At 46.1% G+C, this 15,179-nt stretch overlaps 1 protein-coding gene across 4 annotated transcripts in view; it reads left to right on the top strand.

The window, feature by feature from the left end:
• Positions 1-8,237, top strand: part of Camk1d (calcium/calmodulin dependent protein kinase ID) — a 393,094-nt gene extending 384,857 nt beyond the window's left edge. For 2 of the 4 annotated variants that reach the window (XM_047520559.1, XM_047520557.1), the window contains 2 exons: positions 430-547; positions 2,200-8,237. In XM_047520559.1, the coding sequence (XP_047376515.1) occupies positions 430-547; positions 2,200-2,318 (237 nt within the window). In that variant the 3' untranslated portion in view covers positions 2,319-8,237. Of the gene's footprint in view, positions 1-429; positions 552-2,199 lie in introns of all 4 variants that reach the window. The other 2 variants (XM_047520560.1, XM_047520558.1) reach the window with 2 other exon arrangements.
• Positions 8,238-15,179: the final 6,942 nt, after the last annotated feature.

Below are 15,179 nucleotides of genomic sequence, written 5' to 3' on the forward strand. Positions count from 1 at the left end.
TCTCTAGAAACAAAATTAATTCCACTGCCCTATTTTATTCAGAGGAAATGCCATAAATTGGGACAAAAGTAACAATTACAGGAAAATAATTACTATTTTAAAGCCTCATATTTTAAAGTATTACAGTATTATCATATGCCTTTCATTCTAAAATCTCTTAAATTGTGGAGAGAATTGCTTTACATTTGTTCTATGTACTTATGAGGTCAGAAGAAAGTTATTTACTTATATCTCCAAAATGTATTTTAATTGGAGAGGAGGTTTAAATAAACTTGCACACTTTTGCAAGAAGGGGCAATAGACGTTCCCTTTTTGAATCCTGAGAATGTTTTTTAAGAAGTCTGCAACGCTTGGGTAAAAGGAAGCCATCAGAGTCTTTTCTAACTAGCTGGAATATTTTGTCTGGTATTTTCCTGTTTTAAATTTCAGCAAGCATTTAACGCCACAGCCGTCGTGAGGCATATGAGAAGGCTACATCTCGGCAGCAGCCTGGACAGCTCGAACGCAGGTGTCTCAAGCAGCCTCAGTCTGGCCAGCCAAAAAGATTGTGCGTATGTAGCAAAACCTGAATTCTTTAGTGGGTGAGTGGGGCGGAGAGGAGGGAGCGGTCTTGCTGAGTGCCTTCTAACCTGGACCCCAACCCTAACTTCAATACTTCATCCCACTTAATGCTCACATCCACCTAGGGCATCGTTTTTTTAGTAGAACCATTTGATACTCACACACATTAGGTATTATTTCCATTTATAGATGAGAAATCCATGGCTCAAGGGCCATGCAGCCAGACCCGTCTGGATGAGACCCAGACACTGTGTGGTCTATCTCCTTCCCTTCAATCCGCTTCTCATTGTGGAGTCATTCTGTGGATTGAGAGGAGAATGGTAGGGACTCCTGATAGCTGCTCTCACTGACTTTTAGTTTATATAAATATATAAATATATATATATATTGGTGAGGACGAGGATAATTTGAGCTCATTTATTTGAAGTGCATTGATTTTGCAATAAAAGTAATAGTTTTATTGAGCCCTCGTCTTTGCATGGCGTTGGCATCCTTGGGGGCTTATTCCCCTCCCCCAATTTCCTCTCTTTATGGTCCTCTCTGTCTCATACTAGGCCATCCAGTGGCTCCTCTCTACTTTGGACCTGTTGCCTGGGTTGTCCCCATCGATTCTCGTTTCCCTAACCACTGAGCAGCTCCCCAGCTTGGCTCCTCCTTGAGCATCACACTCCTTTCCATTTGGCTCAGAAACGAGTCTCCTCCAACTCTATAGATCATTCCGTTTCATTCAGTTGTCCCAGGATGTGTCCATGATCTTCCCTGACACCGTCGCACACCCCCGTGGACTACCTTCATGTGTCAACAGAGTTCTGTCCCCCATTCCGACTAGAGGGAACCCACAGCTGATCTTACCTTTAATGAGTCATGTGAGGGCACTGATGGCAAAGCTCATCTTAACAATTCATTGTATGGATCTCCCTGTGTCTGAGTGTGCAAAGCTCTCTGGGGACATGCGCTGCTGGAGCAGCTGATACAACCCACAGCAAGGCCTGGGAGGGTTTGAGTGCAGCCTGGGAGGAATTATTCTAGGTCAAAGGGCTGCTGATTTCTCACAGGAAAAGGTAAACATTCTCATTTCCGGCCCCATGTCACAAAGTGCTTCTTAGCCAAGACAACACACCAACCAGGGGCCCAAAGAGGATAACAGAGATTCTTTATTCATTCTTAAAATGCCTAATTCATGGAGCTGTTGTAAGATATAAACAATTCTTACAATGACTGTATATATTCCACACCCAGCCAGGAGCCCAGTCCATAGTAAGTGCTCAATAAATGGGCCAACTCATCATAGTGGCTAAGATAAATGCAAAACATTTATAATAATAATGAAAAAAGGAGGAGAGGAGAGTTGGTCTATGCATAAAGCATTTTGAACATATTGCAAAAGTTTTCCTATGGGGAGGTAAAAATGGAGAGTCTGGGGATGGGGATGTAGCTCAGTGGTACCTGGCGTGCATGAGGACCTGGGTTCAACCCCCAGTACTGAAAAAAAAACATGTAGAATCATGTGGGAAAATGTTTGGTCCCCACAAACCCAACCCATCTGACCCTTGTGATGGGAAGGGGGTGCACATTTTCTTCTGACTCTGACTCTTTCTTCTGACTCTTCTGACCCAAGTGTCTGCTGTTCCCCTGCAGGCCTGGAACCTTCCACGCTCTGTAGTTTCATTTCTTCTTCGTCAGGGGTCTCAGGAGTCGGAGCCGAGCGGAGACCCAGGCCCACCACTGTGACAACAGTGCACACTGGAAGCAAGTGACCGGCTCTGGAGGTGGGAACCAGGGAGCGGGGCCAGGGAAGGGGAGCCCTGGACCACCAAGACCCCTCTCTGCCTGGTGCACCTTCCTGCATAGGACTGGAAGACACAAGTTTTTTTATGGCCATATTTTATACTGCAATTCTGAAGTGTTCATTTCTCACAAACTCTGCTGACTCAAGGGGAGCTGAATCAATAGGATCTGGTGCTGTACATATGAATCTTGCAAAGCTCTAACTGAATGGACCTTCTTCCTCCCCCAAGTCCGCCATTTCCACTCTTCTCAGCGTAGGCAACCATCTAGGGTGTATTTTTTCATGAAAAAAATGGTTTCAACTGGATTATTTAAATATTAGTAAATATTGTGCATTAGGATTTTGTTTTCCTTTTAAGAAGTATGTGTTCTTGATCTGTATCTCTCAGTTACATGACCTATATCGTTTGCTCTTCAATAGTAATTTTATGTTAACCTTTAAGAGATTTTTTTTTTCTTCCAGAGGGAATTTTAAGGTATTTTCTAAAATTCTTATAAGAGGATCGAGAATCTGTCTCCAAGGCTATGAGTGCACTTTACTTCTCTTTCTCTAGAGGGGCAGTTCTGGGGGGTTGGGAGGAACCTGCAGAAAACTTAACCTAGCAGCTCCTCCAGCAAAACCCACACCAACCACAGCAGAAATGAAGACATCTACTGCCCGGAGACCCAGGCTCAGCTTCGCAGGCTGACTTTACCCAGTCAGTGAGATGCCCACGATGCCAAGATTTAGGAGCCTCCCTTACCAAAGGGCAAGCTGCTGCGTGGTTTAAAGTGAACCCATGCATGGCCCTCTTTTCCCACGAGGGATAAACAGATGAAACTCTGATCTCAGCTATGCAGTTTTAAAATTAATCTCTCTTTGTTTTTTTAAAAAACACATTTCTAATCTTATACTTAAAATGGCCTCCAACACTCACAAGTTGCTTCTCCACATTTTTACCCTGTTGTTTTATGAATGTTATCTGAGGGAGGAGAGGGTAACAGCCCTGAAGAAGAAACCGTTGATCTGGGGTGATGAGAAGAGGTGACTACCAAGCGTGCAGGACACGGGCCACCATGGAGACATTCAGAGATAGCCCAGCTGGTATGTGACACCATCCCTCTCATCAGTGAAACCGGAAATCAAAAATGTCCTGAAGGATTTCCCAGGATGTGGAACTCTTAGTGATAAAACCAGGACTCTCCAAGGAGACTAGACCACAAGGTGTACCCATGGAGTGGATAGGTGTGCAGGAGAGAGCAAGCAGTGTGCAATGAAGGCACACTCTCAGGAAGCTCCCTGTAGACCCAAGCAGGTGGCTCCGAGTCTCACTCTGCCTTTGTGCCCATCTGATGGCCCTGGCTCAATCCTGCAGTCAGCTTGAGCCCACTGAGGGTGTCCCAGGAGGTCCACCTGATGGTCCAGTGGCTGTCCTGGGCTCATCCCCCTCTCCTGTGGATGGCCAGTCATGGAAGGTCCTGTTGGGCAAGCCATCTTTGTCACTTCCACATTTTTGCCTATTTTTAGTGCTGTGCTGCACAGCTCTCCCAACACACACACACACACACACACACACACACACACACAGTGTTATCAGACTCAGACTCAGCAGCCCCAGCCTGTCTTTCTAAGGACATTAGCGCAGGATATAGAAGAGAAACTGGAAAGATGGGCAGCTGGTCTACCTGTTCTCTTGTGTGTCACAGGCACTCAGCTGCTTGGCAGGAGTCCTGCTTGGCATCTGCTCTACAAACACACAGGGCGAAAATTCAAGCTATCCCTCTTCAAACTGTGCAAAAAGCCTAGAAACGTCTATAAAATGATAGCAGACCCAGTTGAAAAGTAAGTGTCGCCTAAACTGGAGAAGCATCCACCTCTCCCCCTTCAGAAAGACAAGGATATAAGTATTATAAACAATTTTTGAGAAAACTAAAGAGTCTCTGTAGGAGGTTGATTAGGATGTTGCTTCCAATAAGTGTCACAGAAACGTTCAAGTTCATACAGTATAAGAAAAAAGTAAATAGAAGGTTACCAGGCAGATAATCATCCTGAGTTTGGTACTTGTAATGTGCATGGAGTAGTTATCGGCTTTGTTTTTTTCCTGTGTGTTACAGCCATTTGCATTTAGAAAGCAACACTTGAAGCCAGGTTTTGTTATTGGTGATGACAATATTTTCCAGAGCTGATATAAGAGGTGCATGTTATATACACTTATTTAAAAGTATCTTGTACCTGAAAAATGCAGAAGATGTGAAAGGTGAGCCTATGCAGGTGCCTTCTGAGCTGTCTGGGTTAATCCTTGGCCCCTGGCATGTCAGGTCTCAATAACATGGTGACTGGTTTTGGCCCAATAGTAGATTCTGTTGAACGTGACCTCAGGAAGCCCGTACTGTCTTGATGCTACCGGACTTAGGTTATTTGCCATTGTTTTAGAATGAGGGAAAAGTAAATGCCATATGGCAGAGTCTGCCCTTTTGAGAGTACCCTCAGGATGAAAGCACAAAGGTTCTCTTCCAAACACTTGGCATTATGTATGTTCTAGTAGAAAACGGGAAGCGAGTGCAGAGTGGACCTTGGCTTACGGCCTGACAAATTGGTGGCAAAGTCCTGGGCCCCTCACTGTTGTCAGTTCCATTAGGATTAACCGAGAATTTCATCTTCTCCCCCAGTATGCTCAGCTGAGGCCCTGGGTGGACACACAGGCCCCATTTCCAGCTTCGTTCTTGGTCCCCAAGTCCCTCATTTGGCCTTTCACCTTCTCGGTGCAAATGAATTTTTTCCCCTCCCGTGGATATTCAGTTTTGAATGTGTCCTGGAATGGTCTTCCCTTCTGTGGCCTGTCTGTCCCTCTTGATCCCCTGATCTTCATCTCATAAATGAGGCATTAAGAGCAGCTGGAATCAAGTGGGTGCCATGCTCAGGTTCCACAGGCTGTCAGCTTGTCACTCTTCACCAAGGGGCCTCTAGAGTCTTGGTAGCTCCCTGCTCTGCAGAGCCTTGCTTTCCAACAGGGACACTGTGCTCTGGAGTATCAGATTGGCAGGTCAAAGGTGGTTGCACCTGGGAGGGGCAGGGTAGACCAAGGTGAAGCACACTTCACCACAAAACCTCTGAGAAAGAAGGTGCTGCCCAGCTAGAGAGATGGAACCCCCATGGTCACTTATGGGATTTGCAACAACTGGTGTGTACTGCCCCTGCCTCTATGCAGACTAGAAAAGACAATATCCCCCTTCATGTCTCCTTTGAAAAGAAAAGAACTATGCTGAAAGCATGCCAAAAAATAATAATAATAAAGCAGGTATGGTAGAGTGTTCTTGACGTTGATTCTGGTCACTTCTAAAATGTCACCTCAAAAGCATGGAGCAGCTTGTGACTTTGAGAGGGTACCACTCTCCAGCTAGCTCTTAGGGTAGTGTCTAGGGAGCTCAACTGTCAGGACTGGGGCAAAAGAAGATGCTTGTGGCCAAACAGGTAAAGGTTTGGCTCCTAGAAAACAGCAGCAGTCTGAGGAACTCAGTCCACCTGTGAGCCTCCACTCAGTGTACCTACCAGGACTAATATGCTGCACACTTGTCCACCTTGGTGCCCAGCATGGCCCAGAGGGCTTGTGAGTAGGAGAGGGGACTTCCCTCTAAGCAAAAGCCCAGAATACCATAGACACAGGCAGTCCCCTCTTGATCCTCTCATGGAAAGGCAGCTTAACCTGATTGAAACTGGGGCTTGACATCTTATGAGCCATTTTAAACAGAAAGAAAAGTCCATATGCCAGTGAAGATGGACTCAGTCTTTTAGAGCTCTGGACCCATGGCCCCTTGGACTACCCAGAGCTGTGGCTGGAATTGATTCTCCATGCTGGGGAAGCCACACTGGACCCATTGCTCCAGAGCCAAAGACATGAGACCTGGGGCTTGTGCCTCCACGACAGCCCACAACATTCCTTCCTTCCTATGAATGCCACAGGTGCACTGCTGGGTTTCCTTTGGATATGAGAAAGAAAGGCAAGGGCCAGCAAAGGGCAACTCCTCCCATTTCATAAACAGACATGTACTCTTTCCCAGGTCTGTGCGCTCACTCCCGGCAAGTGCAGCAGTGGTCCTCTGATTCAGGCAGTGCACGACCCCTTTGCATGTTCTACTGAAACAGTACTACTTCCTGTTCACAGTACTACTTCCTGTTCACAGTATTACTTCCTGTTCTCTCTCCTCACACTCCGTAAAGTTTACCTTTTCCTTAAACACATTCCAGACCAAACACTGTTCAGTTTGTTTCCAAAAAAAAAAAAAAAATGTATATAACTGTATGTAACCCACCACCCTTTTAGGGGGTACCTGGTCCTAGGTTGGGGCTGCAAATGTACCAGACCTTTGGAAAAGGTATTCCAATCCTTTGATTTGCAGAATTGAAAACGTTGAGATTGGAAAAACAGATTATTTTTTTAAACTGGGGCTTATTTCCTGATGGCTCCAAGAAGATTTGTGTGCAGATGAGTTAGCTCAAAAACTTCCACTCTGGGTGGAAGGGAGGTCCAAGGAAGAGGAGAAAGAGGAAGATAGAAGCCCACCCCTTTTCGCCAGGTCCCTTCTTGGTGGTCTCAATGCATCGTGGTCTGCAGCCCAGGCATATGCACAGCAGCTGGCCCCACTGGGAAGTCTGCCCTGCATGCTGGCCAAGGCCTGGCCTGCCTCCTGCTCCACATGGCAGCTGATGCCTCCAGAACCATCCGGAAGGAGTTAACCCTTCCCAGACTACCCTGCCACCTCCAGCAGGAGCAGAGCTCAGCTTGTGGCTCTGGAGGCTCTGCTTTTGCAAATCCAAAGGCTGTGCATTTGGAAGCCAAACACTCAGCATGTGGCTGCCAAGTCTGGTTTTGTGGACAAAGCAAACTGCAATGGCTTCTCAGTGTCTGTATCTTTCTACACCAAAGGGACAAACTGTTGTGTTCACCCTTTGTACTAAGGCCGCTTAACATTATTTTTGTTTCTGGGGAACGTCTCATATGATTATTATGTCTTCTGATGATTTGATGTATTATTTTACTTACAGGTGATTTTATTTTCTTATGGACAGGAAAAAAGAAAATGAGAGGAGTGTTTGAGGCTTTAGTCGTAGAGATGAGACATCACTAGGGACTCAACAGCCCCAAACACTAGTTAAAGTGCTTCCCAAAGAAAAATCTTGGTTTCAACAGACCAGGGTTGTCAGGCCCTCCTGGAAGCCCTGCACTTTGGCAGACAGAGCTCTGGCACAGGGTTGTCAGTCAGGCTGCAAAAGAGCTACAGAAGGAAAGAGATGTGTCCTGCAGCTCTGAAGCCTGCCACTGTCCTTCCAGGGTACTTGGGCTATTTCAGGGTGACATGAGATGCTGTCCAAATGTCAACAGACAGGCAGCAACATGGCAGCAGTGTCCTCATTTTGAAAGACAGGTTGGCATGTTTCAGAGAACATTTATCTTAGTCCCACGTTCAGGTGAGAAGACATCAAAGGTACATTCTGCCCAGAATAAACATTGGAACTATTTCCAAATTGACTTTTGTGGCTACACATAATGTTATTGCCCTTCTTTCGGCTCCCTCTCAACAGTGAGCATGTTTTCCAAAAGCTTACAGTGTCAAACCCAGGAACATTCCCATGTTTACTATTACCAGGCTTGCGATTGGTTCAATTTTCCCATAAAAACATGCTTGTCCAAAAGAAGGGAAACTGTGCATTTATTCCATGCATGTTTAAACTCTGCAAGAAGTTTAACCCCCATAGGTTTGCGGCATTGCAAAATTGTTCATGGGTCTATGTAGCAAATGATTCTCTGCCTTGACAATCATGTATACATATCAAGATTTCTATCATAATGATAATGAGATTGATGACTTCTTGTTTTCCTCCAATAAAGACAATTAATCACCTTCAGGTACACATGGTCTGTTTTCTCCTCTCTCTGAAGTTTGAATTTGTAGGAAGGGGTTTGGATTGAGATCCTGGAAACTCCTAAGTTCCCGCAGTGAGCTTACCCAATGAGCAGAAAGTGGTGGGAAGCTACAGCACCTCTTGAGTTCAGGGGTGGGGGGGTGCCCAAGTTCAATGCCCAAGGAACAGGAAAGCTCTCCCTTTTCCTTGCTGCTGCAGAAGTTGGCTGGAGGTGACCCCAGATCACACTATATATTCATTCCTAAGGCATTTGGAGGAAAAGCCAGTGCTGATTTCTCAGGAAGGGCCTCTGAGTAGGGGCTGGCATGGCAGTCCTGGTCTGGAGCAATCCATACCCACACTCTTCCACGCCCTCAACACAGCCTGTACTTTCAATGCCAAAGGAAATTTCTTTTCCCCAAACAGAGCTGCCTGCTTTTTTTTTTTTTTTTTTTTTTTTTTTACTTAATATTTTTTGAGGGGAATCAGAAGAGAGGAATTATAATTCCTAATTCATCAGATTTTCTGTGGTGGCGGGGGTGTCTCATGACCAGACTCCTCTAATCCAAAGGAAGTGGTTGTATAGGGCAGAAAATGAATTGAATATGCATTTGAGAAACATAGAATCAAAATTGTCCCATATAGCCAGTATCAGAAACAGTGGCATGGATTTTAGTGAAATAAGGTTGGGAGCCCAGAAGTGGAGGGTATGCTGCCTCATGTCTAGTCCTTTTAAAATAGTTCTTGCTTCTCTTAGACCAGACCCTAATGAGGAGGTGCAGCAAAACAAAGGGATCCTTCAGAGGATGAATAGGTGACATCATCAATGAAAGTTCTATGGGACAAATTAATTTGGTAGTCTAACCATTTTTGAAAGAACTATTAACAGTAGAGATGGCCAACAAACTAGCTATAAATCTAATCCCAGGAAATACACAGAAGTATAAAACTTTCACTAATAGAAAGCAGGTATTTTTAAGGGCCTTGGAGTTCAAATGTTTTAAAATTCAACCTTATTTTTCTTTGCTTGCCTCTCCAGTTACATGGACCAGCAGGCCAGCACCACTATCCTTCTGATTCAAGCTCCCTTTGACTCCCCAAATATTCCACTTGCACTGGAATTCATGCAAAGTTCCTATATTTTTCACATGAATTCCAGTCTTATAAATTATCTAGTAAGTATCTTTTGTTGACCAGAACATGCTTAGGAGAGGATTTATTAAAGTGAATAAAGAAGTAAACAAATGCCTCTTTATAGGACTGTTCATCCAGGAAAGAGTCATGCTGTACTTGATAGCAAAGCAGGTGCAGATCGCATACCCATTTCCCCTTGGCTTTCTCTGTTCCCAAGAAGGATGACTGTAACATAACAACTGTTCAATAGAGAAAGGTTCCGAAAACAGAACACCTTAAATCCCCATGCAGGTCATCTCTCTGCTGGGCTGCTGGGGCTTTAGGATATGTATACCTGGTCAGGAACTGGGCCTAACCCCATCTTCTTACACACTTGGTTGCAAAACCCATTTTGAGCCCCCAGGTTGCAATCCCTGAAAGAGCACCCCAGTTACACAGTCTCTGCTTAGCAGTGTGTGCGCACACACCTGTGTATATGCCGTGCCACAGTGGGGGTTGACTTCCAGTCTGCACCTTCTGTGCCAAGTCATGCACTAGGAGCTCAGGGGACAAGGTGCTTGTTTTCCATCCAATTCATACAAAGGCACCATTTGGGTCCCTGCTGGCTTGGGTGAGCTCAGAGGACTTCGAAACATGAGACTGTGTGCTGTGGGCCAGCAGGAACTTTTATAAGGTTAGCAAGATTGGAGAGAGCTCCAGCTGGGAGCTCAGAAGCAAGGGCCAGACTCCAGTGGGAGTTCATCTGTCCTCTTTTGTTCAAGGGTGTGAGAACTGAAGCGCACATTAGCCTTCAAGAGGCTATCACCCTGGGGTTTCGTACACAGAAAAGCACTTTACAGATCTCATTAGGCATCACATTGTTCCAGAGTGGGTTGGCCTCTCTGCCTCACTTCACTGACAGCCCGTCCAAGGAGGTCCATTGGCTGCCCTGAAATTAGACCTAGGGGCCCTCAGTCCTCCCTGACCTATTTCCTCTATAGGGTCCAGCAGTGCTTTGGGGTAAATCCAGTTACACTTTTGTGCATTCATTCATTTATGCATTCAACCTTTTTGAGCACTTACCAAATTCAGAGTTTTCATTCACTTTGAGAAAATTAAAGTAAATCTGGTGTGACTCCTACCTTTGAAGCTGTGTGAGGAAGGAAACACTTGAGTTAAGCCTGGAAGGAGGGGCAGAGTGTGGACAGGGAGAGTTTAGGAGGAGCAGCGTGAACAGGAGCACAGAGGTGGCACATGCAGTCTGCAGACAGACCAGCACCTACTTCATTGGGTGGGAGCACAGGATGTGGGCAAACCTTTGGAGAGAATTGGGTTAGAGGAGCCTTGTTACTGTCATCAACCATGACCACACAACTAGTGTCACTAACTGACCATTTACTGCGCTAAGTGCATTTCATTCAGTATCACATTGACCCTCAGGCTTGGCAAGGAAGGGGCTCTGATTATCCAAATGAGTTTAGAATAGTTTGGTTATTTACCAGGGGTCAGTGATATGTATGAACATAGTTTCAAACTCAGCTTACATTGACACATTCTGCTATCTTGCTTCTCATGATTTTGTGCCATCATTGAATTCCAAACTCTGACATTTGGATTTTATTTAGTAGGTAACTGGGAGCCATTGAAAATTATTGAGTTGAGGAGTGACATGTCCAATCAGTTAACATTTTGGAACATCACCATTATTAGGGTCCATTGTACACTGCTGAGGGAGATTTATCTTCTGTAATAGCTCGGTCTGGCCTTACATGTGGTTTAATAAATGAGGACCCGAGGAGAGATCATAATCCTTACTGTGGATCAGCCCATATGTTTTCTGCTGTTCACTTCTATTTCTCTGGAGAAATGTCATAGAATCTGGATTTGATCTAGAATCAGAGATACAGACAATAATGATAACATGGCTGTGTTTTGTTTTTCTATTTTTTTAAAAATCGATTCTCCAGTTCTGATTAATAACTCTGGAAAGTTATGTCTGTGCACATGAAGTTTTATCCCTGATGTGCAGACCATCTTGGTGTCTGCTTCTCTCCCCCAGGTTGCCCTCAAAACTACTGATTTATTTTCAAGACAGTGTCTCCAGTCTCTTGTGTTCTTCCAGCCTCCCCTGAGAGGAACTACACTGAGCATGAGCTCATCTTTCTAATGTGTTTGCACCAGCAACACATGTTCCAGAAAGACAAGGGGCCAGGAAGAGACATGGTCAACATGTTAACCCTTTCCCTCTTGCCCACCTCTTTGTTTCCTACCCACTGCCTGTGTTATTTCTTTGGCTTCAGCATTGCATATGCTTTCTTGAGCAGGCAGAATCTAAACCTTTTCTTCCCTTGCTGGATCAGGCTGTTTATATCAGAACATAAGAAAAGCACACTAGAGATTCTGAGCCACCCGGTCAATCTGGCTCTCATTATGCAGAAAAGCACAGGGACCTTCCCTCTAATGAGGGCCAGCTGTTCCTCAGCATGGACGCAGGAAGGCAGCTGACTTTTGCACTCACCTAGCCCAAGGTGCTAGTCAGGTGGCATTCCCAGGGAGAAGATAGGGTTACTCTGGAGATGACAAAGGTATTGAAGAGCCAGGCTATTGGAAAGGGCCCACTTCCTCCTTGTTGTGCCCCTGGAGCTGCAGCCAGGGCTTCTCACACTTCATCTCTTGAGATTCAGCTAAAATGTAGTTTGATTTAGCAGCTCGGGTGAGACCAGAGCTGATGCATCCTAACATGCTCCCCGGAGGCTCCTCTGCTGATGGTCCCTGGACCACACTTGAGTAGCAGCAAGAGGAGCTCTGGGGAGTCTCTTCCAGTGGTTCCCATCCCTGTTGCATATTCAGGTCACCTTGGGAGCAGTTAGAAAATATTAAGGTCCAACGCAATTAAATTAGGATCTCTGGTGATTCTGTAGTACAGCTGGGACGGAACCACAGGAATCTTGTCATCACATCACCTTGAGCTGGGAGATTGAGCAGCTCCCTGGAAACTCCATGACTTCCAACTAAGCAAATCTGGACTGTAACTATAAATGATAATCTAAGAGAGTCCAGGATGAATTCCAACCCAGTTCTTCCCGGTCTTGTTTCGGCCAGCATATGGTACATCCTCTTGTCTGAATAGATCTTCTGCCCATTCCAGTCCTTCTGAAGCCAGAACTGGGGACAGGCAGTTAGTGTAGAAATAGGGGATTGGGTCAAATCTAGGAAATGGAGGCCATGAAAGCCACCTGCCTCTGGAAGTTGGAGACCGCCATGGGAGAATGGAATGTCAAGGATCTCCAGAACCCATTGATCACCAAATTTACCTGCCCTTATCAAGGACTGCAAGCATGGAACTGCTAATTAATGCCCCCTGGGCCCTTGCCTGACTGAATCACTTTGGCCCTCCCCCTGCCCCAGCCCCTTCTCACTTTTTACATCTCACCTGCAAAACCAGGCCTAATCAGGTAGGCAGGAAGGAGAGAGAAGCGGGGAGAGAACTGGAGAACAAGAGGCCTTAACCTATAAAAGATATAGGGTGCCTCACTTCTTGGGACTTTAGAACATCAGCCATGGCCCTCTTCCCCCTCCTGGGAGAAGTCTGTATTATTACTACTTTTAAATAAAACCTGCTTAATATGCTTGCCTTGGCGTGCTTCTCCAGTGTTCAAACTTCAGCATCAGAGGGAGCAGAACTCGTCGCCGGGAAACGGCAGTATCAATTCTAGGTACCCCCACTGTACCTTCTGGAACTCATTACCCTTATCAGCAAAATCTCCTAAATTCTGTGTAGATGGAGTGAGACAGAGAGAAGTGCCTCTGAGAAGCAGGGGAGCCCCCAGAGACCTGGCCACTGAGAAACTGTTTGTAGACTGGACAACCCCAGGCCACAGCTAGTGTCTATCTTCCGGTGAATCGACGTGTTCTTACAGTGGTCTATTATCAGTCACTCTTTGAAACATCCCCCTGATATTAACTCCTTTTCTCATAACAACCCTACTAAATAGGTTCTATTTTAGATGACAAAAACCGAGGCACAAAGAGGTCAGAGGCCTTGTCCCAGCCACCCCACTAGTAAGGGACTGTTGTGGATTAAATTGTGTTCCCTCCCCTCAATTTCTATGTTGAAGGATGAACCCCTGAGCCCCTCATTTTCTTCAATTCCATTTCTACCTTTCCTCATTGATTTCCATCCGTGTCAGTTATCTATCTGCTGCGTGGCAAAATAACTAAGTGATTCTAACTATAAATACTGACTTTGGCACAGCTTCTGTGCCTCCGGCTCCAGGACATTCAGAGACTGTGGTCAGGCTGCTATCAGCTGGGGCTGCAGCCTCTCAGGACTGGACCAGTCTGAAGGATGGCATGCAGCCCACTCAGGGCCATCGCTGGGCTTCAGTCCTGGGCACATCCTGATAGAAGTCTCATTCCTCAACACACCATGTGGGTCTTTCCCTCGGCCTGCTCACAGGAAGCAGGTGATCCAAGAGGGAGAGGTGCCACAAATGGATGGAAGGTGCAGTCTCTCTATAACATAATCCTGGAGAGGGGCACCCCACTGCTACCTGCCATTCTTTGCTCTTTAGAAGCAAGTCAATGAGCCCAGCCCACCCTCAAGGGAAGGGCTGCCCAAGGGCTTGAATACCAGGATGCAGGGACCACTGGGGGCTCTAAAAGGCTGCCTCCCACACCATCTTCCCTCTGTCTGCTCCTGACCACTTAGTCATCCTTGCTGAACAGAAAGATCAGTTGAGCCTAGACTGTGGATTTGTGGTCTAATGTGTGCAGGACAGTAGAAGCATCTTGGGAAAAGAATCATTGGATGCTAGAAAGTACCAAGTCGTTCTCAAAACTACACACTGTGTCTTTTGTTTGGATTGAGGCTGTAGCTTAGTAGTAGAGCAATTGCCTAATATGTGTGAGGCCCTGGGTTTCAGACCTAGTACCAATAAATAAATAAATATAAATAAATAATTTTATTTGCTACAAGGGCATAGTACAAAACACGAAAAGCATTAACAAATTGTCCTGAGGTCGTTTCAAGCTGCAAGAAAGAGCATTTCCGATGTGCCCTGAGAAGGAGTTTTTAACCCTTCAAAGAAAAATTAGCTTGAGCCAAAAACACCTCAAGTCCACAGGCACACCCTGTCCACCAAATGGCAGAGATGTGGAGCTTTTAAAGAACATGTGAGTTCTAATTCTCTGTGTAGAGATGGAAATAAGTCCCACCTGTAGCAACCGGTCACAGACACTGCCTGGAAAAAGGTCAGGTGGACTGGATCCCCAGGCTGATGAAGAGTGTGGACAAGCTCACAGGCAAAACGTGCAGCTGGACCAAGTAGAGGCGGCCCTGCCCTCTGACATGCATGCACAGAGGGGTTTACAGGGTCCGAAGCACTTTGCCATGGATGATCACTCGCCCCTTGAGATAAATGGGGATGGCATAGGTCACCAGCTCCGCCTTGTATATGAGGAAGCTGAAGCTGAGAGAGAGAAAATGACATGTAAGGTCTCAGTCCTGTCCACTCAGGGCCAGTGCAGACCCTCCCACCTGTACCCCAACAGACTGCGGAGTAGCAGGGGACAACCAGCTAAACAAAGGGCCTGGGAGAGACTTAGAAAGTGAATTTCAGTGAAGCCTCCTCAGGGAGGTAACAACCCACTGCAGGCCGCAGTACCGAGAGGAGGGGCCCATGGTGGCGTCCTGCCTCATTCCTCACCTGCTCTCTCAGTTGGTTTTCCAACTCTCAACTCCTTGGCCACCCACAAGCCCAGGATGAACACATTGAAAGCTTGGTCCTCTCCCTCTGTCCTTCCTCCATCATCTCGGGGAGGACATTTTCGTTCA

Source organism: Sciurus carolinensis, chromosome 12 (genome assembly GCF_902686445.1).
Source record: "Sciurus carolinensis chromosome 12, mSciCar1.2, whole genome shotgun sequence".
In the NCBI taxonomy this organism is placed as follows: Eukaryota; Metazoa; Chordata; class Mammalia; order Rodentia; family Sciuridae; genus Sciurus; species Sciurus carolinensis.